Genomic DNA, 24,199 nt, shown 5'->3' on the forward strand with positions numbered 1-24,199 from the left:
CAATCCAACAACAGTGTTCAATTTATGCAAGACTGGAATTTCATGTTAAGAATAAATGCAAGATTCTTATTGTTTAAGGTACATATGAAGATTACAAGCCTGAAGTATGCCACATATTACAGCAATTTTATGTGTCAGTCAAGAGATACAGCTTTTTTTTTTTTTTCCCCAGGAAGGACACTAGAAACTATACAGTTATCCTCACAGCACACTTTGTTTCTTCATGAATACTGACTGCATCATGAAGGCAAAGAGTTCAGAGCCTGTGCAACATCACCCTGACCCTCTTCTCCTGCAGCCACCAGCGTGTGGAAGGAATGCTGCTCTCCCTCTTCCCCCCTGCAACAGAGGGGAACAACCTCTTCTTGCATCTCCCTTGCTGTTCTCTCCCCATTTGGTTTAATTCAATAACAAAAATATATATATATACACACACACATATATATCCACTAGCACTACTTATAGTCTCCTCTACTAGTGCATGTTTCAGCTTTTTAAAGAGCCACAGATTTTTTTTGAAGTGGGCCAAAGTACATTCGAATCATCCCAACAACTAACTGTTTTGTCCCTGTACAGCTCAGCCTACAGCTGCTCCTCTCTCTCTATCCCCACCCCGACAGCAGCACATCCTAAAAATTTTGATTCCCATACTCTTAAGTTCAAAGTAATTATCAGACACCCAGCTTGTCTTGCAGCAACATACTGAAAGGGCCAGTAAGCCCCTAAATTCCTAATTACCCTTTTTGCTGCTGCGTCACCTCACGTCCTCCCAACCCCACCTTATTCACGTCCTCTACCTTCCCTTTTCATGGGGTAGGAATCTCCCTAGAGACACTCGGCTAAGTGTATCTAATGCTAATGTGACATAAGAATGGCCATATGGAAGAGACCTGGATGCACTCAGCCCTGGCGATGGCGCTATGCACGTATGGTACAAGCCAACAGCCAGGCTTCTACAGGAATATCACTCTCCTGGCCTCCAGCAGTTTGCAGCTGAGGGATTTCTGGACCCAGAAATGTGTATTTGCATGTAAAAGCTCACAAAGCATTTTACCCCTCTCCATGCTATTGTGTACTTGCTATTTGAACCCCTGAAAGCATCCGTAACACCCTGCAGCAGGAGGTCAGCACTTCAGGGTGTACTGAATGAGAAAACACTTCTCCCTGTTTGTTTTTGACCTGCCATTTCCATACAGTATTTACTTCATGCCTGGCACTCCTGATGGTAAGAGCTTCACTGCATCTGGCCTCACTGTGTCTTTTCCAGCTGGAGGAATGCCGCAGTTGGTTCTTGTTCAGAGGTTACTCTGTATCTCTGATTATTCCCACCACTCTGAACCTCATCCAGTTTCTTTATGTCTATACTGAGAACCGCAGATGAGGACTACTGTATTCCAGAAGCAAGAGTCAGAGAAGGCTACTATGTCAATGTATAAATCCATGTTTTGTTCTCTATTCTTAACTAATAGCTGCTTTTCTTTTTCCACTGCTCTTGAATATTCACAGCTGATGTTCTCACAGAACTATCAGAAATCAAGATTTTGTTCTTGAATTGCAATAGTCGGCTCAAACCCAAAGCATTTATATATGAAACTATGGTATTTTTCTTGCCACATGCATCACCTCATTCTTCTACACTGACTTTCTCTATTTTAGATCTCATTTAGCTTTGTAAAGTCCTCTCTGTAATTCTTCATAGCTGTAACCCTTCTGAATAGCTTACCCTAAATAACTTAATATCAGCAGAAAATTTCAGTAGCATGATAGAGCAAAACACCCCAAAGTGCTCATATGTCCTTGGCAGCAGGGAAAAAACCAAGGCCAGATTTCTGTGCAGGTTCACGGATGGTCAGAGAGGCCCAGGCCCTGAGAACCTGGCAGCGTGCAGGCACAGGGCAGGCAGAAGCTGACTAAGAGGGAACATTTAGTCCTGCAGGGCAGTCAGAAGTGGAAATTGAACTATTACAAGTCCATAGCTCCTAGCAGAGAAATCCCAGTCCTGTGCTCCTGACTTGGTCTCTTGTCTCATCAAGTCCTGCAGCACCTGTAAGAGCTGTGATCCGGTCCCCTCTTTTGACTTTCTAGTCCCTTCTAGAAAACCACATGATGCCAACACTACTCAGTAATCACACATACCTCAATAAACCTTCTCCTCAGCAGTCCAAGGCCAGGAGCCTCTAAATTTCCCAAATTCTTATACATTCCTTCGTACATTTCTTTAAGCTTATTTTTATTCCTCTGAGCTTCTCTTAACTCGTTTCTGACATCCTCAACCCAATCCTGCAAACAGAAGGGAACAGATGAATAATGAGAAAAAGTTTACTGACTCACACTCTTCGGTAATCTGCTCAGATCACATTTAGGTTACTGTATTTATTAATAGTCAATTAATGTGTCTTGACAAGCAAAAGAGCAATCAAAACACTATGGAAATATTTCCCTTTCATTCCGTTTCTAGAGAAAATATTTCTACGTAATAAAATAACATAATTATGTTTACTACCATAGTGTCTAGTGCAAACTAAGAAAGCCCCAATGGGGCCAGGATTGGTATCTATCGCAAGATGAGAATCCTTTGGATGATGGACTCAGAATGTAGACAGGGAAGCCCAGCAGAGAGCAGGGAAAAGGCAGAAGAACACAAGTAGTCAGAAAACATACAAATGGCCCCAAGCAGTAATTCTGTAACACTTGTAGAATGATTAAGGAAGACTGACCATGGGGCAGGGCAGAGACCCTGAAGGAGAAAGCTGAAAAGCACCCATGCAGAACAGTCAAGAGGGGGAGACCATCACCAGTAAAAGCTGCTGACAGCACCCCAACATCATCACCAGCTGATTCTGGGTCGAACGGCTTCCTGCGGCTGTGGTGTCAACCAAACTGCCGCAGCCTCCACCCAGCACTCTCCTTCCTAAACAGAGGGTGAGCAATGAAGGGAAAGGTAAGGAAAAAGAAAAAAAAAAAAAAAAGATGACTTACCTTAAAAAGCATTATGGGATTTGAGAGCTGTTCCAGGGAGCGAATAAAATCTTGAACTACTCCTCCTCTGTCCAACTTATTTTTGATCCTTTAAAAGAAAAAGATGAAAGTGCATCACAGAACAGGAACCACTATCACCACCTAGCCTGCAGATAAGCAATGCTCCAGATTGTCTGCTATATTTATTCAAGAATCTGACAAAATAATCTGGGGGTAAGTAGGACTCCCTTCAGAACTCTCTCATGGGCTGCATGACTGTCCTCGCCATGTGGCTCCCAATTTTTTAATTAAGCGTCACACTACGAAAATAGGAGCTTGGTGGGGGAGCAGAAAGCCTATTTACAACAGAAATGGTTATTTATTACATAGCAAAACAGGCAAGGGAGGGCTTGTAGAGGAATGCACATGCTGCACACTGAACAAGTGGAGAAGACAAAGAGCTGTCATTCCCCAAAAGATAATGTGCATCCATTTCACTGGCACTTGCTGAAGTCTGGTAGGAGCATTTCTTCTATTCAAGTATCTCTGTCCTTGCTTGGTATTACAATGACTCTAAATGTCCAAACTACCTTCATCTTCGATGGGTACTGACTCTCACTGCTGTTAAGTCTGCCACAGTAAGAGTCTAATCATGCACTGGATTTCCCTTCAGCCTCAGCAGAGTAGGAAAAGGAAAAAAGAATCTTTGACTACCACAGAATTACCAGCAGAAAGGGTTTGCCCCTCTGTGGTGGTCTTGTTTTTCTTTGAAAAAAATTCTAACTTCCCACAGCCTGGGGACTGTATGTACTCAACACTTCAGAAACTATTCAGGCCACCAACCTGAGTATGTCTAATATTAAGAGAGCTTATGTATTGGTTTTCCCTGTGCCTTTAAATGAAAATTCAGTGCGCATGGGACTAGACTACCCCTAAAGAAAACAGTTTCATTAGAAAAATAAATATCTCCACTCCTGAATAATAATAAAAAAAACATACAAAAGAGCTACTCTGATTGCAAATTCACCTTTCTACAAACTCCTTGTTCTTACAACCAGCTGCAGTATCTTTGAAACAGTAGCTTTCACTGCTGATCATGAAAGGGTAGATGATTGCCTGGGGATAGGTATTTGCGATCTCTTCAACGGTATGTTGCACCGCTACTGCTTCATCCTTGTCAAGTAGTGCCATCATCTGGCTAATCCAACCAATGAACTGCCAACAGGGAACTGAAGAAAGCTGCAAAAACACAAGCACTGCTTTCAGCTTTAGTCCTTCTTGAAAATACCAGACATAGCAAACACAAACAAAACTGCTCTGCGGCCCAGCCTGACAGACAGAAACATGTGAAAAGGAAACAAAGAATGTCAACTTAGTGGCACAAAACATCCTTCAATGAAGCAGATTTCATTATTATTATTATTACTACTACTACCACCCACCACTAACTGCTGCTGCTTAATAGGTTTTCCTTTACAAAGATTTGCAGTTTGTTGGCCAAGAGGAGGCTTTATACTCAAACTTGTGGCTTTTCTGTCTGGATACAATATAATAATTTTTGATCACCACATAAAAACAACTCAAAAATTTGAAGGGATAGTTCAAACACCACTGGGTTGACGTCCTTGTTTGAGTAAAAAAAGCCAGGAAGGAGAACACTTGAACTCCTACCATTGTTTTTTAATTCCTTCAATTTTAAAGAGGTTTGAGCTTGCTGATATATATTTACTTCAGTAGAGCATCCCCTGACAATATACTTCATGCTCACCTCACTCCAAAAGCCATTATTACTTTTGAAAGGAATGCTACAATATATTTCCTTGTGATAGCAAGAGACCAGACTCCGACCCCTTTCCTCCTGTCTCATCCCTTCCTAAGTTTCTAACAGAGTTTAAGATCGGAGCACTAGTCTTTATCTCACAGGAAGAGAGAGGAAAAAGAAATGCCTGGTGAAGTCCTCTTCTGGGTGAGGTTTGCTCGCTGGACCAGGCGTCAGGTTCTGTTTGAACTGCCAGAGTTTCACCGTGGCCACACCTTGAGCACCTCGCCCGTTTTTGCTACGCTCTCAGTTTCTTGGGATAACTAAGCCGCGCTTCTGTCTCTCTCAGGTTCTTCCTCTGACAGGCCCTGGCACCCCTTGAGCACCAGCACAATGGGCTCGGGAAGGCGGGCAGGCCAAGGCAGGAGCGGGCGTGAGTCACAGAGGACATCTCAGCTTCCCTGTCCCACGGCAGGAGGGACGGCAGCGCGACTCACGCTATCCTGCCGTAGAACGGCAATGGAGGGACAGGCCGCGGAAGGGAGGAAGAAGCCGTAGTAACCTCTGAAGGAGAGGGAGAGGTGGGAGAAGAGGAAAACGAGCCTGGAAAAGCTGTTGGTTTTCCTGCATACAGGAAACTCAACCTACAGAACCAAGATACGTTCCTCGCCCTAATCCTACGCACCTTTATCAGCCCGCTTACATCATTCAGAAGTAAGAAAAAACAACATGTAATTTTTCCCCAGCAGCGCTCAGACTAACATTTGGAATCGGAATAATGATAAAAAGTTAAACTTCTAAGAAAATAGCTCCTGTCCATATGAATTAGATTCAGCAAGTTAGAGAAAAGACAAGGAACAATGATTGGATAAAATTGATCTGATTTACCTGAGGCAAAACTTACCAGTCTAACCTCTTCATCCATCCAACCTCCACCCCCACCTCTTAAATTTGATTTATAGCAACATTTGCTGCCAGGAAAATGGAAGCAACTAACCTCTCGTGTCACTAGACCCAATGTCTCTGCTGGATATCTTTCAATTATTTGCAGCAGTCTAGGAAATCTCAGCCTGGCTTCTCGGGAGTTTAGTTTTAAAGCTTTTATCATTTTCTCCACCACAATAGCTGGGAATAGCTGCAGATCTGCAGTGCTAATTTCTGCCAAGAGACATTAAACAAGAATTATCAGAAACACCATCACTCGTTCCATGTCTTTGATCATCTGGAACATTCATCTTTACAATTCATTTTTTCCCCCCCCCCATGTATTTTGTATTTTTACTTTGTTCTCCTTCCCATCTGCTGGAACTGCACACATCAGCAACACATGTTCTCGGGGACTGTAAGGATTAGCTTTATCAGGAAGCTGCATCACTGCTGGTATCTCGCCTGCTTTAAACACAGCCCTGCTGTGGTCTGGGAAGGAACAAGAGAAGCATCTGCTGGATATGATACATATCTCACAAGTGAGAGGGAGACTACGAGTGATTCACCAGTACCAAAGCTAGCAGTAACAGTGGGCAAAAAAAGGGAATATAAATACTGTTGAACTGGAGGACAAACTGTTCCATTGAAATTCAAGCTGTGCTGCTCAGGGAGATCTCCTGGGTATCACAAAAGCTCACGTATCACAGATGAATCCATCTCACACGCTCAGTAGAAATCCTGACTAACCAAGAGAGCCTTCTTCTTCCCTACGCAGATGCTGGTCACAGAAACCAACCAAAGTCATATACGCATCGATAACTCCCACGGAATCTACATGTTCCATGGAGCGGGACTGCACCTCCTCTTCAGCCTTCCTTGCGGCACTGCTGAAACTCTGAAAAGCCTTCTTGTTCAGACCTGCCAACACCTGAAATTCAATCGTAAGAGAAAAAAAAGACACGTTAGCGAGTAGCATTCAACAACTATTTTTGAAACTGGAGCTTGGTTGCAAGTCTTCAGCAGATAAAACTTAACTGTACTAGAGGTTTTGAGCAGCTGATACAAAGGAAAAGAAAAAGGGATATTATTTCTAGCAGTAATTTCCAGAATTTTAATTCCCACAATTTTCAGTGGAAAAATATAAAACATGCTTTTAACTTTAACTAGTCTATGGACATGTGGAATTTTTATAACTGCAAAATAGTTAATGTTACTAGAGTTTCTGCAAATAGTTAACAGAAAACATAATAAAAAATGCCATTTTTTCCTATTAAGACATATTTGCAACATCTGCATAACAGCTATACTTAGAATTTGTGTTTAAAAAAGAACGCAAACTGTTTCAAATATGATGTCTTTTTCCCTATTACAAATATAGTCATACTAATCATACGTTTCTAATGCAGCACATGCAATGAAGGACTTGACAAGATGCTTTACAACTCAATGTTTATAAATCACGTACATATGTTCTCATATTGCCAACAAGCTTACCAACCTCAGATATTGTAGCTACTGCAGTTATTAAACATACAAAATTGCTGCAGAGCAAGTTGGAACAACTGAGAAGTGCTGTAACTGAAATGAAAGAGTTTACATTTCAGGTAGGTAGAGAGGAAACTACTAGGGTCCGAGTACTGCTTAATACTAAGCTAAAATAAAGCTAAGATCCTTAATCTCATAGAAATATCTGGTTTCCCAATCTGACTTATCTGACACGGAAGAGCTTTTATGCTTATCTTTCAGATTTCCTTAAGAAGAATGTTCTTCATAATTACGTAATAAATGAAGCTTAAGCTTTTGCTCAAGCTTCTACACACAGGAAAATTTAAAATCTTTTTTTGCAGCAATCTCGTCTTTATCTGCTTTTATTTAAAAAACGTAAAACCACAAATTAAGAACAATTTTTTACTGTATATTGATATGGTTTATATATAAAGGTCTTCATGATAGCTTTAGGAATTGACAGAAAGAAGTCAGCAGTGGTACTTCAAATTCTTAACCAATTTGACAAACAAGAGGTCAGTTCCACAGCATCTGAGAAAATTGACACCACACGCAATTTCAAAGATGACCTGCAAATGCTCTGTCTTAAAAAAGCCTCTCCTCTCCATCACTAAAATTATTTAGATAAAATGTGTATCAGTACCATAAAGACCAATTTATTTCAGTTGGGCATTTCTGAACTTCTTCATGCTGTCTCCATATCTTATTTCATAAAGTCATTCTTTGAGGATGGTGTTCCCAAGCCTTGCCTTGCCACCATGCACACAGGTGCTTATGACTGTCTTTCCCCTCCACGGAAAACGCAGGAACAGAGAAACACAAGAACACTCTCCCAATTCAAAAAGCTACAGTGGCACAGAACTCTAGGAGAGCAAAAACCAGACAAAACAGCAACCATAGCATTTTGCTGCTGGTGGTGTTTTTTCTTCCCCTAGCTGGTGTTCCTGGACAAATCACTGCTAAGAGCAGATGGGTTTCCCATTCTCTGTATAGATCCATACTCACCACTACCTACTTCAGTACTGAGTACAATACTGAAATACCTAAAAGGTTTTCCCCTCTCATTTACCTTTTCAGGACTCTCAAGACTTTCTCCTGATATAAATGATATTTTTCCAGCTTTTTCTTCCTCCATTTCCTTAAGGCATGTTGGATCCTGACTGAGAGCATTGGCCATGATGTGGTATGTGGTACCCAGAAGAAGATTCTGGTTTCGGGAGGCCATTATGTTCTTGCTAAGATAGTCAGATTTGGTATCTTCTGCTGGAATTCAAAAACAAAGTTGGTAATTCGACAACAAGGCAGCTTTGTATAATAAGCAAGGTGAAGCAAAGAGAAGGCTGTTACCAAGCAGGGAGATGATTTTTAACACCGAGAGCACACGTTCAGGACAACTCTGGTTCCAGCTGCAACTATGCACGAAGCGGCAATAGGCGTGATTCCACCTCACCAGCCAGTCTTCTCTCGCTTTGGTGTCTTTGCGTAGGTCTTTCAGAAGCTTCTTGGCAACTGAGAAGCTGTTCTGTATTCAGATTAAGACAGAATTTTCAGATAATATAGCTGAAGAGGAAATAAAAACCTTTCTACAACCAAATTAAGGGATGAGAGGATTTAGGTAACATAAGTAAAGCTATAATAAGATAATAACAGAGGTCCACTTCTCGTCAGGTCTCATATTCAAAACCAGATTTGTGCTAATGGAGAAATATGAAAAAAAAAAGATGTTTGACAAACTGAGGAAATTAAAATAATTCTTTCTGCACGACTAAACAGGCATTAACTGTTCTGTAGTACAAACACATATGAGAAATGTAACTTGGTTTATAATACCGTAACACAAATCACTTATGTTTATGCTTTGATGCAAAGTTTCATATAAGTAACATTAAAGGAAATCTTATTTTTCATTTACTATATATATATATTCTACACAGCAATAATTTTATATTTGGTTATTATAGTGCTTAAAAAAACCCCCTCTGTCACTGATTGCAGATTTCTGCAGCATCTCAGAAGATGAGGCAGATGTCAACTTAAATATTGTTTTTCTTGTCTCAAGCTTGAAATACCAAAGGCCCATCAAAGAAAGCTGTTTCACTCATTTTAACAGCCAGATCCAAACCAAAATTTTTAAGTCACTTAGCTTTAGTTCTTTACAGAAGTGTTAACCTAACAGCATTAAGGAAGACCGTAAAAAAAACCATTATCATAAAAAGTTTATCATTTACTTTAGTCAGAAATGATGATTGATTCAATCTGAATTTGTTTTCTTGTACAGAAGAGATTATTTGTAAACAAGAAAGCATAATGTTTGGTTGCAAGCATCCCTTCCATTAAAGACTGAAGCATTTCAGATACTTCATTTATTTGCCCTTTGGAGTGTCAGAAACCATCTGTGGATCAAAGGGGTCTTCAGGCACATTTCCAGTAATGACAAATGATCATCAAGTTTTTAATTAACATTTAACCACATGTTTTCTTTCTCTGCAGAACTGAATTTCTTGAGCTTTCAAAATATCCTGGACAGCAAGGGCAAAAAGAGACAAGCTCTGCCCTGGCAAAAAGGTGCCTAAGACAACCTACACGGCTTTTCCAGCCGCAGTTTCTATGTATTTTCTCACAAAATTGGAAGCTATCAGACAGTACAGTCACCTGTTTCCTGGCACTTTCTAGCATCTTCATTTTCATGTTAAATTTGCAGCTTTTAATCATTGAGTAGATGTCTTCGCCCTGTTGATCCACTTCCATTTGGTCACCAGCACCATATTCTTCATCCACCTCCATACTATCATTGGCCTGATCACGGAGAAGTTTCTCCTGCAGTTTGTCAAGAAAGAAACACCTGCACAAGGACAACAGGAGTACAAATCACTCCAGTATGCATCCAAGGGAATAAACATTCAAAAGTGTTGATCTGCCTGACAGTAAACAAAGTTAAGAAAAAATGGCAATCTATAGCGATCACTTTTAGCAAGGGCTAAACATAGTCCCTGAAGAGCTCGGGAAGTCACAGTCAGGGACAGGCTGACTCTGAGAGCATTTCAGGATCTTGAATTGATGATATTAAGTATTAGAAAACATCCATAATAGAATGGGATTTTCTGTTAGTTTCTTCTTTTAAAATCGTAACTACAACCTCTATGTCCACCAAGCCATCACTTGCATTCCAACTTGATAGAAGTGCAAACAAACAGGAGTCTTGTTTATATAGTATAAGCACCAGGCTGTATTTTATGTTGACATGCAATTCAAATATATATGGCACCAAGACAAGTAAACAGGTCCTTTGACATTTGTGTTGCAGAAAAGACCAGTGACCATACTCAACTTTTGAAAGAGAATTGCCATGAACCAGTGCTAAATCCTTTTCATTCTACAACCAGTTCTACCTAATTTAATAGCATCTCTCATTATGTAGACTGTTACTCAATGCAGAGGATAGCATTGCAGTCTGGAGTAGAGCTTGATGCTAAACAAAGGCACATCCTTCATCACTTGTTTAACATGAGATAAAGGTTTTCTATACACATACAGAAGTGTGTATAGACACACTGACAACCCCTTCAAGTCAAATGTTATGAAGAGTTCGTAAAGGACTATACCATACCATGTAACTCGCATAACATTTAACTGCAATAAGCTCTTCTGTAACCACACTTTCCTCACACCCAGAGATAATAAAATAAATAACAGAGTACAGTGGGCATCAGCAGAGCTGCTGAAGAAGTCATCCCCCAGGAAAGGAGAAAGAATCTAGATTTGCACTGGAAGAATCGATTGGGATGAAGACAGACACCACAGGGATGTCAGAAAACTTTCAAATTCGAAAAAGCATTCCAGCTTCTTCACAGCTAATCCAAAGGAGCCTCCGGAGGACCTTTGTTCTTTCTAGCAACAGTCACACAGCAGAAGTCTCTAATTACAGCACTGATCATTAACTCTCTTACAAACACGCGAAGCACTGATAGTAACCGGGCTGGGCTTCTTTTGTACACTCTCTAATTTTAGAAATGCCTATGAAGTAGGTAAATATTTTTTGTTCATAACAGACCAGCCATTTGGGTGGTGTTTCATTCAACGAAATGCAGCTGATCTACTCAGTTACAAGCGGATGTGTTTGAGGGCTGCTGAAGCAGGGTAGCTTGTGCCATGCATGTAGTCACTGATAGAAGAAAACGCCTGAACTAGGAGTTATGTTTCTATACCAAAACGTGGTTTATTCCCTCAACCTCCTTTTGCTTCTCACTACAAGTTAGTCACACAAAACCCAGTTATATTGATAAAGCTATTACAACAGACTAAAAAAACCCAAAGAAGTCATATGCTGGATCAACAATCCCCCATATGAAAACAAGCAGCATTAGAAAAAGCCCCTCTCAGAACTCAACAGGCAGACAGAACTAAAGCTAACCCAAGAATGTAATTTTACCGATTTGTAATGATATCATCCCAGATGTTCATAGGATCCATTTTAGCATCTGGATATCTGCTTGTCCAAATTCTGAGAAGTCTCTTAAGGGAAGCCTGTGAAGCTAAGTTACCTAGAAATCAATTAAGAATACTTTATGTGCATCTAAATCCAAACAGCTCAAAAAAGGCCTAAACTAAACATAGTCTAACATTCATACCACAAAACTGCAATAAAACAACCCACTTGCATTTCTGGGCTTGTATTAAATGCACTACTTGGTGATCATACTGTTTTTGTTTATTGCTGAAACACAGGAGATTCAATAAGCCCATCAGTGTCAACTCTCACTGGGAATCACCACTGGGTAGTAGTACCTTTCTGTACAGGAATATGCTGGAATATAGTGGAACTGTTAACTAAATTTAATATATAATACAATTTATGTGCATAAATTTGCATTTCTTCACTGCCTCTCTAGCTATAAATTGTATATCACATCCATCTTTTAGCTCTGCTAACCACTATTTGCTACTGAAAGTGACTTCAAAATATTAGTTTAAAATTGTTACTTACATTTTTAAGAGAGATACTTAACTTTTATCACAATAGTTAGGCTAATAAAGCTTTGCAATAGAACACAGAATTATCTCCAAGCCTATCTTACACAACTGCAATTGTTCTTACTATCAAGATGACAATAAGAAGTAATTTCAGACCTTTGCTCCTTCAAACAGTAGTTCAGTCCTCTAAGAGTAGACACAGAAATTCAAAGTTCAGAAAACCAGGATTATTAAACACAATGAAAGTAAAATCACTGAAAAAAAAATATTTACTTCTCTTAGTCATAAAATTGATGAAATCCTGTATTTCTGTCAAAGCTTGTACAGCCTGCAGTTTCGTCATTCGACTTTGATATAACAAACTATCAATGCTGGAATAGCTCTGAAAAGAAAGGGAAAGAATAGAAGATTTCATATACAGAATTTACAGTATGGTTCCATTCAGTTCTTTACGAACTATTTATTTGATGCTGCTATATATTATGGTCTACAACACAACTTTTTATAAGTAATTTAATAACCTGTAATCTGAGAGCAACTCTGCTTTGGACAACTGTAGAGGAATATTCTAGCTGCAATTCCTGTCCTAGCTTTTAAGACAGTCCTACAGTCCAACCGAAACTTGGTAACAAATGGAACTTGTAGCCTCTCAAGGTAATACTCTCTTTTTGAGTTTGTTCTGGGGACAGGAGGCTTCTGAAAGGGTGAATGAAATAAAAATCGCTACTAATGTGCACAAACAATTACTCCGAAAAAATCGGCAAAATAAATTAAAACGGGAGGATACAATCCACTGATTGGCTCAACCCTTGTTGTTGCACGCAGTGAATTCAAATGAAGTTTTGGCATGTGATTTGAAAGCACCTAGATTTCATTGTATTTGGGCATTTCTCTCAAGAGTATAATCCACCAGCAGTAGCAGCAACAACAGTTTCATTGTTCCATGAGTTTATATAGAAAAATCGGAGCAGAGATAGCAGAGACTGTTACCTGCATGAAGATCTGCATGCCATTGCTAATGTAATACTTGGCTCTGTCAAAATCATCTTGCAGGATGTAAAGGAGACTAAGCTCTTGGCTGTAATGCATTTCTATAATGGCTTTCTTCTGTTCTGTCTTCATTGCCTCATCAATAAAAGTTAACAAAGTCTGGTCATTTTCCCCGCTGAGCAGTAACTTCAATTTACTGCGTATTATATAGGGCAGATATGTCTCCTACAAGGTGAAAATATAGTCTTTATTTCTAGGAATGGAATACTAGATGATCAATTTTTTATTATCAGTGGCAGATCAAATAAATATAAAAATAGTTTGAACAGTTTTCTTAAATAATTTCCCTTTAGACAAATTTCAATTTGCTGACAAATCACAGCAGCCTTTTCTGACAGGCTGAAGAAGTTGTTAGCAAATTCTACCAGTTTCTAAACCAGTGGTTTGGTAACATTTAAAACATGAAACCAATAAAAGCGATAAAAGCAACAAGAACATTGCAAGAAGATGATGATGAAGCTGGTCCTGTATGATCAGCCATAGACTCCAGGTAAAAATTAAACACCTCAAAACCAGCAGAAATTATTGCTTCAATTATATCTCAGACTCTCTGCTGATTTCCATAATAAAAGTAACCCAAATAACATAATTTGCAAACAATGCAAACCCACAATCACGTTACTGTAGGATATCCCTGCAGAGGAAAAAACGGTACAGTAGCAAGGGATCGATCTCTAAAAACCTGAAAAAACGGATCACTCCATGTTTTGCTTAGGTCTGGAGGTTTTCCACTATCAATATTAATGGTAGCACAATGTTCCAGAGACTTCCACTCTGTGAGGTGGTCGTAGCATTCCAGAGATGCAAGTTCCCAGAAGTCCTTCTCCACTTCTGCTGGCTCTCCGTCTTGCCAGTCTTCTTTAGAGAGTGCCTGGGGAATGAATTTGAGGGGGAGGAAGGTTCTCAGCTGGAATCTGATACTAGTTTCAATTTCAAGTCACCAGGAGCTTAACAATGATTCACTGTCTCATAAAAATATCTATCCATTTACCAGAATGCGACAGCAACATTAAATGCAGAAAATTCCAGATTGTCGGTATTTATATATAAATTCATTTCAGGTAGCCATCTTTAGTAAACCTGCATTTTTAAAGAGCAAAGACTTTAAAAGAAGGTTAAAAAGATCTTTCTTCATTTTTACCCACTCTAACTCAGATTTTCTGTTCCATGAACACATGCAGTTTGCTCTCTTGGGGTGGTAGCACACCCATGGTGTTTTACTTGTCTGCCCAGGTGATCGCACACGTGAAGCTTTGTAGCAAACAGTAAGAAAAAAATCACAGAATCACAGAATGTTAGGGATTGGAAGGGACCTTGAAAGATCATCTAGTCCAATCCCCCTGCCAGAGCAGGAACACCTAGGTGAGGTTACACAGGAAGGCGTCCAGGCGGGTTTTGAATGTCTCCAGAGAAGGAGATATCACACTTACTGCTCTGTTATGACTGGTCACATGTTCCCATGTCTTTACAGACTGAACGATCGACCAAACAAAACACAAGGACATTTTCAACAATACGCTGCTTCTCAAAATGTTTAATTTTGGCTTTTTAGTTTCAACTCATGAGATCTATGAAAAACTCTTGTTGTCATTTTACCTCATCATAATATTTAGCTGCTTCAGCATAATCACTCCTTGCTTCTGCCAACAACGCTTTCTGTGTAATTTCCTTAGTCCCAATCTTACCACTGAAAATGCCACGAAGGACATCATAATCCCCAAGAGATCGGTAGAGCCTAGTGAAATTGAAAAGGGAAATATTTTCATTGGTTGAACAGAGGTATATCAATCCAAGCATAAGGTATTTAAAAAAAATAATTTAATAAGCAGTAATACTACTGGCTTGTAATAGTACAAAAAATATGATATTTCTTTATTGTATGATACGATAGTCTTCGTAAAAATATTTAACTAGATAAACTTCATCTCGTATGGTAATACCTGAGCAGCGGAAAGTCCTGCAGTTGAAAAGCTATGAACATGATGTTTTTCAGCAGACTGACAGCATCATCAAGGTGTGCAGCTGTTAAGTCTAACTGCTCTAACTGAAATACAGTAATTAACCGTCAAGAAATTAAAAGCATATCTAATGCTAAAAGAGGGAAAGGCTAAAAAAGAAATCCCATAAGCCATAAAGGCAGAGCTCTTCACAAGGCAAACCTGAACGAGAGAAAATTGTCTCAACCAAGAACTTACTTAGCAAGTTCGATCCACCTGATGACATCTGGGGGAAGCTCTGTCCTCCCGCGCATCCGCTTGGACGGGGGCTCCCGGGCAGGGGACAGAGCCATCAGGGCACGCTCCAGGAGAAGGATGCCCACCGGCTGCTGTAAACTTGCCAGGCAGCTGGTGCTCACGTTAGCTGAATCCAGTTCCAGTAGCTCTCTGTGCTGGTAACTCATTTCCTATAAAATAAAACAAAGCAGGTGTCTACTTGGTCTAAAATTATATTGAAAGTTACCTTCTAGAAATCACCTATTTGGCATCCCTTTTCTTACAATGCAAGCTTAGGCAATAAGCTGTTAAATCTCCAGAAGTTCCCAGCTCTGGGAAAACTGGAATATTCTCCTTCTGTGCAGTTGCTCTTCGGATAGAGACCAGTAGAGAGTAATGCTTCTCATTCGTCTGTCTCCAGGGTACATGAGAACTCTCAACAGAAACCCAGGGGAAGTCAGGGAGAGGTAGAAGATGGATGAGATGGACACATTCACAGCCTCAGTCTTTCCTCCTGGTTGTTGGCAGTGTGGTGCCTGCTACACAACAGCCGCCTTTCCCTTCACCTACCGAGTGGTGCATTTCTGCCACGAGCTAAAGGCACAACTAACCACAATGTCTCCTCTGAGCTGAGACCTCCTACCCACACACTTAACCCAGTTTGAACGCACCACAGCTTCCAGTTAGACTCAGGCAGTGCTGTAGTCATCTAGTCCTGCCTGACTTAAAGACATGACAAGATTTCTAGCAAGTCTTTATCATATTTAACATCAGTCTGACTACAGAATAATCTCTTTTTCAGGGATAAACATTCTCATTTACCTGAAGTGTTTTAAAAATACTGAAATTATATCCCAGCCACAGGCAAACATATCAAGAAAGTGGCAGACAAGTTTATTAAAGCCAGGGTCTCTTTGTCAACTAAGAACCTAAAGTTGCAATAATACCTTAACCAAACAGGAATAAAAAAACCCCCTACAACACAGAAAAGGGGTAATATAACTTTCATTACAAGAAACAGCTCTGAGTCTTAGCATAAAAATTAAAGTTTGATTCTTGCAACACTGTACGTTCAAGAATACTAAGTAAAAAAAAAAAAAAATCAAAACAACAAAACAAAAAACGCTATTGGGAATTTGTAACAGGACACTGTGAGAACAGCCAAACTACACTTCTATGATAAACGACAACCACCACAAAAACTACAGAATAGACATTTGGCATAAGCAAACTCATTACACAATTTGTATAGTTGAGACTCTCACACCAATAAATTTGTACTCAATAAAAAAAGACAAAAAGAACAGCTTCCTGTAGCTTCCCGAGTTACAGACCAGGTGGATCCCAATGAGGATTGCCTGCTATTCAGGCAATTCCAACTAGCAGCTTCTATCAAAGCTGTACACGTGCCCCAGACACTCCTATGTAGGGGCACGCACTCCTTGGCTGACAACTTTTAGGAGTTCTGTCAGGGACGCAGTGCCAACTGCACAATCTAGAAACTTAAGAACAGCTTTGCTAAGGCAAGACCATAAAAGCCTTTTCTCAGGGATGCCTAGAGTTTTTTTTTTTTTAAACCGTGTAAATATAACACTACATCCAGAGAATGAATACCCTCCCAAACTCACAATTTACTGACATCGCCCCACATCAAAGGAGATATCTTTCTATTTAGTGCACTCGGGTGATGATTTGATCACTTATCTTCTGAAAGCAGAGGGAATGTTCCTTGCTCTGGATTGCAATGATTTCTGTCTTTACTTGCACCACATGTTCAAAGATTAGGACAAATGGCATCCAAGCTGGCCTGACAGCTAAAATATTTATAAGGTGATTATATGTTCTTCAGAGGCCAGGTATCTCTATGGAGTCTATGTAAACTTTTGTCATGGGGCTAACTTCTTTCTCAGTATTTCAGCTGGTTTTTGATCTGTCTTGAAAGCCAACCCCAGAGCCTCATAGTCAATGCTAAGATCAAACCTGTGGACAAAACCAGCTCTTTTTATCATCAAGTTACTCTCCTGATGGGACTTGAACCTGTAGAAGACTATAAAGTCCAACAACCTGAAGGAAATGGCAGTGAAGTAGGAAGCCCTTCTGAAACAAGCCAATAGTTATCATACTGCTAGCATATGGGAAACAGAAGCTGTATTTCCAAATGGCCAAGCCATTAGGACAGCTTTCATGAGCCAGATGACAGCCTCAGAACTGTGTGTTCTCCCTCTCCCAGCTCTCTCTCCTGGTCAGTGTGAGCTCTGCTCCCTCTTGGGGAGAAGACTTCCTCTCACTGCTGTGCAGGACGCTCAAATACCCAGGCTGCAGCTTGCCTTCCTGCTGCTGGTCTCTTGTTAGTGAATGGGCATGGCAACGAGATGCTCTTATTGCTCCTACAAAGTCCATTATTTTCGACTAATTTGAACTTACCTGGCTTCTGAGCCTTCGTTTTACATCTATTCAGAAAGAAAATAACACTTGTGGTAGGCTACTTTAATAGGGTCTAACAAATAATATTATTATTTGTGTTCAGTTATGCTAAGACAGAGAACCAACAAATGCAATGTCAAGAGGGAATATTAACAGACAGCTATTGTGAGATTCTGGCTCAAAAAATATAAAGACAGCCCAGAAAAATCCCCATAGCATTTGACCTTTTATGCAGCTGCACAGAAAAAAAGTAAACAAGAAATTACATTTTTTCAGATGTGTAAATAGAAGTACTAAGCAGCAAAGTTTGTCACTGTTTAAAAAGCTAGTCCAAACTAGACATTTCTCCTCTATTACGAATGATATCTACCATCACAGAGTATTTAAATTTCCATAAAGAAAAAACCATTACCTGCCACTGAAAAAACCATTATTTTGAGAGCTACAAATCAGATGCAACATTAAGATCACCACAGTTGACAAGAAACATTAAATACAGTGACAACAAGTATATAATAGGTGCTTGGACAAGTTTTTTTAATCTCCCTGAAAATCAGGGTAAAGGATGAAGTTCATGATCCATTCCAGGTCAGTATATTCTTGTAGCAGGAAGGCTTGTGTTTCCTTTCCAGTGAAATGGCTGTGGTGCAGCCACTCACCCTTCTGGGGAAGGGAGTCCTGCCCTCATTACTAAAAGTCCCCAGACAACTACTTCAGGGGACTAATTTGAAAAAAATAAATAAGAGTTGCTAACAACAAACAGTCTGACAGCTACTGATATCCTTGAGACATCAAAGTGTTCCTCAGTAAGCACTTCCCAGAACCAGTAAGATAAGCACAAGACACCCACGTAACCCTTTCAATAGTTCTTGTGGCTTTCGTTTAAAATCAACTCTCTTCTTGTTATTGATGCATTAAACTCTACAAATCAAAAACTGTAGAAACCTTGAAAAATCAGTGGAGAGGCTTGAATTACCTTGTTCACAGAGTCACTCGAAACACCCATTTGGTTAACAATTCTCCTTCCATCTCTGTCTAAATTTCAGTAAGAGTATTTGACCTTCACTACCACTGGGTTTATCACACATTCAAAGACATTATATTCAGCTACTTTCATGCCATATAGCAGGATTTACCTGGATGCATGCGATGAACGGTGGGAAGTAAGACTGGCTCATACTCAGGAAATTATTGAAATCATTCAGCAGCTTCTGGACAATGGATGTTTTCTCAGAAGGAGATTTATATTTTTTTACCTCATGAAAAATTCCACCAAACAAACTGCTGAAAAGCTGCTTGGCAAATGTTGGATCTTTCTGTAAATTACAACAAAAGCAATAAGGCCACTGAATTTTGCCGTGACACAATAAACTAATAAATAAAATTAAGAGATATGACCCACCCTGTACCTAATCCCTTTGTGGAAACTCTTAGGGAGTGGAGTAATTAGTCTGGCATGTACCACACCTATGCCGGGAGTTACTGTACTACACATTCAAATCCCATCTTAATTCTTCTACATAAAGAAACTCCAAGACAATGTAGGTTGCAGGCCAGAGAGTTGGTGGAGAGGATGGAATTTACAATTTTCACATATTCATGATTCCTGCTACAAGAACCAGACACCCAATATCATCTTACAGACACCACTGCCACGGAAGAGGGTTTCAGGAAAAAACAGAAGACATCAGTGTGTGAGGAAACCTGGACTTACCACTGAGGGAGTCAACAAAGTGAGACAGACTGTATAGACAGACAGTTCCATCTGAGATTTAAAGTCATTTTTTCAACCCAGAGACACGTCCGTATGTGTAACGCAATCCTACGCCTCCCGGTCTATCATGGGACTGCAGTTTGGTCTAACTCAATCTAATGCTATTCAGACAACCCATGATTGTGCCACTTCCTCCCTTTACACAGAGACAAGGGATCATCAAAAGAAATTAAATACAAAGGTAATCAGGAGCACTGTGACTTCCCAAACTCTGTAAAATGGGATAGGTTTAGCCTACGGTTTCTGCCATTCTCAGGTAGGAAAAGGAATATTGGATCAGCTTTATTGAGTAGTCCAAATCCAGTCTTAGACACAGTAACTTCATTTGTATTTTTACAACTTCACTATAGCCGTATAAAAGAAGGAAAATGGCTGTTTTATTGCTGTACAGTGAGACATCCTTTGCAGTAATGTCTGTAAAGACCACCACCATCTGTTTCTCAAGCAGAGGAACCCAGAAGCAATAGACAACAGCTGATGTCCCAGGTCCTTAGTGTTCAACTCAACTGTTGAAGTGAGGCAAGCTACACAGCATCTTCTCTCATCACTGCACCAGCCCAGGGCTAGGAGAAACGCTCCCTCGAAACTCTTTAAAAGACTCTTTAAATGCATGTGGCAGTGGCTGACTACAAAACAAATTAATTTTGAAAGCAGCTGCCCTGTAAGAACTGAAGATCTCACAAATGACCTGTGAAAAGCAGACAGACCTGGGCAAGGCCCTGCAGAGGGGCAATGAGGCTGCGGTATTCAATCTGGATGTCAGGAAGGTCTCCTACTCGGTAACGTCTGTACAAAGTAACCTGGGCATCATACTTCATCTTCAGCTCAGATTTCATCTCCTGAAACGCATTGATCATGTTAAAAAAATAATCATATTACTTAGAAATAGCTGTATCCAGATAAGACAAAATAAACTAGAGCATTTCTGAAGTGCTTTATAAACTTTTGCTGTGCTTATTAAACAAATACATTTTCTATAAAGCTGTAATACAGTTAAACTAAAAAGTATCTTAGTAAATTAAAACTCCAAAGTCTTGTTCAGACTTACTTCAGCCATTAACTTTTAATATTAATGTCCTCTAGTTCCTGCTTCCATACAGATAGTATTTAAGTCACTTTTAAAGACAATGATTATGATTGACAGCTAGTGAGGTGCTATGGTTTAATAAGTCACTGCCTGCCAGCTGAGCCACAGTTGTCCATTATATATGATGGTTTTCAGCCTGGCCCAGGTGCAAAGTACAATAACATTGCTAAAGCTAGTGTGTTTTATTTCACACACTGGGATGGAGAGGGAAGGAAGAAGGATGAACCTGGTAGAACTGATTCCTAATAAAATGTAAATCAAACCACAACAAAACTGTTGTAAACTGCAGTTGTTAAATAGCTGCTTTGCCTTTTGCTGAGGCTTAAAGGAATACAATTAAATCAAACAAGAGCTACTACCAGATATAGACAAAAATCTCTGTTTTCCTCTGCATTTCTTCCTTTTCATAGCACTGATACACTATAAGGAAATCAGCAGCAAGTTTAGAGGCTGGGATTTTATTTTTAACTACTGCCATTACCAGTTAAACCAGCAGACAATGGGTGGATACATACATTGGTAGAATGACACAGGGAAAGAAGAAAGCTTGAGGATTTTTTTATCTTCTGTAAACCCTTTGTAATTTTGCTGTTTGAGCCAATTTTTTTTCTACGCAACTTCAAAGGGATAGTTTTAAAAAAACTTTGAAGAGAAATATGCTGGGAGAAATCATGACTTTGCTAAAGCTATTTCCAAACCCTTACTTGCTCAGGACCTACTTTTTCCTGTTTTGCCTGATCAGGTATGCTATTAACGCAACCCACTGAGTTCATGCGTGTTTATGTGCAACAGATCTCTTGAAAGGTCGGAGGGGTACTGACAGCATTCATAGCTTCCTCCGGTCTTTTATTGTGGAATATCACAGGGTTTTTTGCTGGTTGTATTTTGAACTGTCATACAGAACACATTTGCAGGTTCTCTCTTGGAGGGTGGGAGGAAATGGTAGCTTTAGCCTGCAAGTAAATATAAATTGGCTAAAATAGGTGTTTGTGTGGTTCTTCCAGACATAAGTTCTGTTTACACAGTTGTCTGCAGCTGTGAAGAATTGTAAGAGTGTCTCAGACTGGTAGCTCTCAGTCCTGGGTTCCTTTGCTCTTGGTCTAAATGCTATCATTTTTGGACGATAATTTATGTTATTTTTAATAACATGAACCTCTGAAAAACTGTTACAGAGCTTAAAAATACTTAAACTTATTGTAAGTACATAACGTGACCAGGAAACCCACCATGGCCTAGATAAACAGGCAAATGATTATTACTGACATTCCTTCAGGTTAAAAGTACGCAACAGTTCTGGTTAGTCCATCAGCTGTATCACATTTTTGAGTTTGCCTTCAGACACTGGATAATGTTCTCCAACTATTTCTGCAGAGTACTGTAGCTTCAAGGTTCCTAGTTTCCAGGATGACAACCGTAAAGAACCTCCCATAGCTGTTAGGGATTCCACCACATAAACTCATTTCATATACACTAAGTGGTAGACTGGAAGGGTCATCATCCAGCTCTTTTCTCACTCTTGAGATTTAGCATGATCTCCAAATAAAACCTCCTAAAGCTCTTAAAGTAGCAACCAGTATCTTATACCTGCCCTTTATTCACAAAGTTACTTCTAGAGATGAAGTACAATGCTGCAAATGGCATTGGGACTTCAGGTTTTAAATTTATTTGGATTGACAAACCTGTTCTCTTTTCTGTTCAGCCACACCTTTCCTAGCATAAATCAGGCTGAGTTTCTCTTGGTCCTTCAAGAAACGCCTCCGCAGCCTTAGAATTTCTGCTCGTTCATCTATACCTAGGGAACATATGATCATGTTCAATGCTCTTCCTTTCTCAAGCAAACTTCCGATTTAAGCATCATATAATGACAAACATCATCTTTGTTTACTAGCTTACTAGCTAGTCTCCTAAGTTGCATATCCAACAGCTCAATGCAAGGCCTTTCAACAAGATAGCAAATTAAAACGAATTAAATTGTTGTTAGGAGAAGAGTTCATAAGCTATTATATAAAAACTTTAAGCATATGGATGAGGTATGAGGGTCAAACCATTATACTGGGAAAAGCACTAAAATTCATGAACAAATTTGCCCCTAATGACAGATTTATTTTAAGCTCTCGAAGGCAAGTATGGCATCTGCACAATATTCCATAAAGTATATAGCTCCCTGCATAGCCGAAGTGCTAAATATATTCAAAGATTGGATAATAATAAAAAAATAATATAGTGCTGTATTTTTCAAGTTACTATTACAGAACTGTCACTGGATCAACCCCTGCTCAGGACAACCATGGAGAAAGGCCACTTTACAGACTGTTCACTTCAGTCCATTTCCTAGGAAAGAAGAGTGAGCAAGCAAAAACACACCACTATGACTGATAGAAGACCAAGGACTGACTGGAAGGTGGAGTGAACTTTCTCTTTCTATAGTTCAGCATGGTCCATTCAAAAAGTGCCCTGAAACACCTCTCAGGTATTGAGGAGGTCAATTTTTTACAGCTCTGTGCCTGAACTCCTACTGTCATCCTTCCAGTCAAAATTTTAATGACAAGGTAGGCAACAGTGAAATGGGGAGGAAACGGGGAGAAGGAACCTAAGCCATTCCAGAACAGTACTGATATTTTTCAGTTATCGACTGGGTGGATGAAGGAGCATTCTCAGAAAACAGCAGGTAGTTCCAATGCCAGAGTGCAATCTGTTGCAGATCATGTCAGCACAGCTGAAATAGTTCAGAATAAAGAAGAGATCTCTTTAAAAATATTCTAAGAGATAAGCAGTTAAATTTAAAACAGAAGGAACAGAACTGTCTGGCATTCATGTTACAATTGCCTTAGGGAGAGGTAGGAATGCAAAGATCACACCAGCTGGTTTCTTATCCAGTCAGTTATTCCATCCAGCAACATATAGTTTTGCAATTCCTAGCAAAAATCTAGCTTTTTGCCACATTCTATGTATCACCACACATTCCTGGAAACAAAGTCTCTTCAAGCTGAACCTCAATTAGAATGTCTCAAAGACAATGGACTGCCAGTCAAATAACTAACAAAGATGGTCTATAATAATGTCATATTTCTAAAGAAATTGCATCATAAGGCCTACAAACCTTTAGTTCTGCTGTCCACCTCATCTCCAGGCAAACCCAGCCTTTTTTTCCCAAAATCTGGCCCCACTGGTTTAAAGGTTGCTTGTTTAAATTTTTCACTCCGTTTCTTAACTAACAGCATGGATGAAGATAAGGATTCAGAGGATGAAGGAACTGTATACTCTGCCAAGGTGTCAATGCTGCTTCCAGTCATCCAATTAAAAGAACTTCTACCACCTGTTAAAAAAAAAAGTAAAAAAGCTGTAACACATCTGAATATAAACTAGGTGAAAACATCTACAAAGCAGGTCATTTTCCTCCCTCGAAAATACAATTCCCAGCTGTTTGGTAAGAAACAAACTTATTTTACATTAGGCAGAACATAAAACATATATGCGACTAATAAAAATGTGACTGGATGCTTTGTTCCCATAATGAAAAAAAGCCCTTG

At 39.6% G+C, this 24,199-nt stretch overlaps 1 protein-coding gene across 1 annotated transcript in view; it reads right to left on the reverse strand.

Annotated features, from left to right (window-relative positions):
- PRKDC (protein kinase, DNA-activated, catalytic subunit) overlaps window positions 1-24,199 on the reverse strand; it is an 84,290-nt gene that overhangs the window by 11,093 nt on the left and 48,998 nt on the right. Inside the window, 18 exon segments of the mRNA XM_065629450.1 lie at window positions 2,137-2,280; window positions 2,980-3,067; window positions 3,986-4,197; window positions 5,715-5,875; window positions 6,392-6,572; window positions 8,220-8,410; window positions 8,498-8,672; window positions 9,803-9,992; window positions 11,580-11,691; window positions 12,395-12,503; window positions 13,112-13,336; window positions 13,854-14,042; window positions 14,768-14,906; window positions 15,367-15,575; window positions 18,945-19,124; window positions 20,290-20,421; window positions 22,349-22,461; window positions 23,770-23,985. Coding sequence (XP_065485522.1) covers window positions 2,137-2,280; window positions 2,980-3,067; window positions 3,986-4,197; window positions 5,715-5,875; window positions 6,392-6,572; window positions 8,220-8,410; window positions 8,498-8,672; window positions 9,803-9,992; window positions 11,580-11,691; window positions 12,395-12,503; window positions 13,112-13,336; window positions 13,854-14,042; window positions 14,768-14,906; window positions 15,367-15,575; window positions 18,945-19,124; window positions 20,290-20,421; window positions 22,349-22,461; window positions 23,770-23,985 — 2,966 coding nt within the window.

The sequence above is a fragment of the Caloenas nicobarica genome, chromosome 2 (assembly GCF_036013445.1).
Source record: "Caloenas nicobarica isolate bCalNic1 chromosome 2, bCalNic1.hap1, whole genome shotgun sequence".
NCBI lineage: Eukaryota > Metazoa > Chordata > Aves > Columbiformes > Columbidae > Caloenas > Caloenas nicobarica.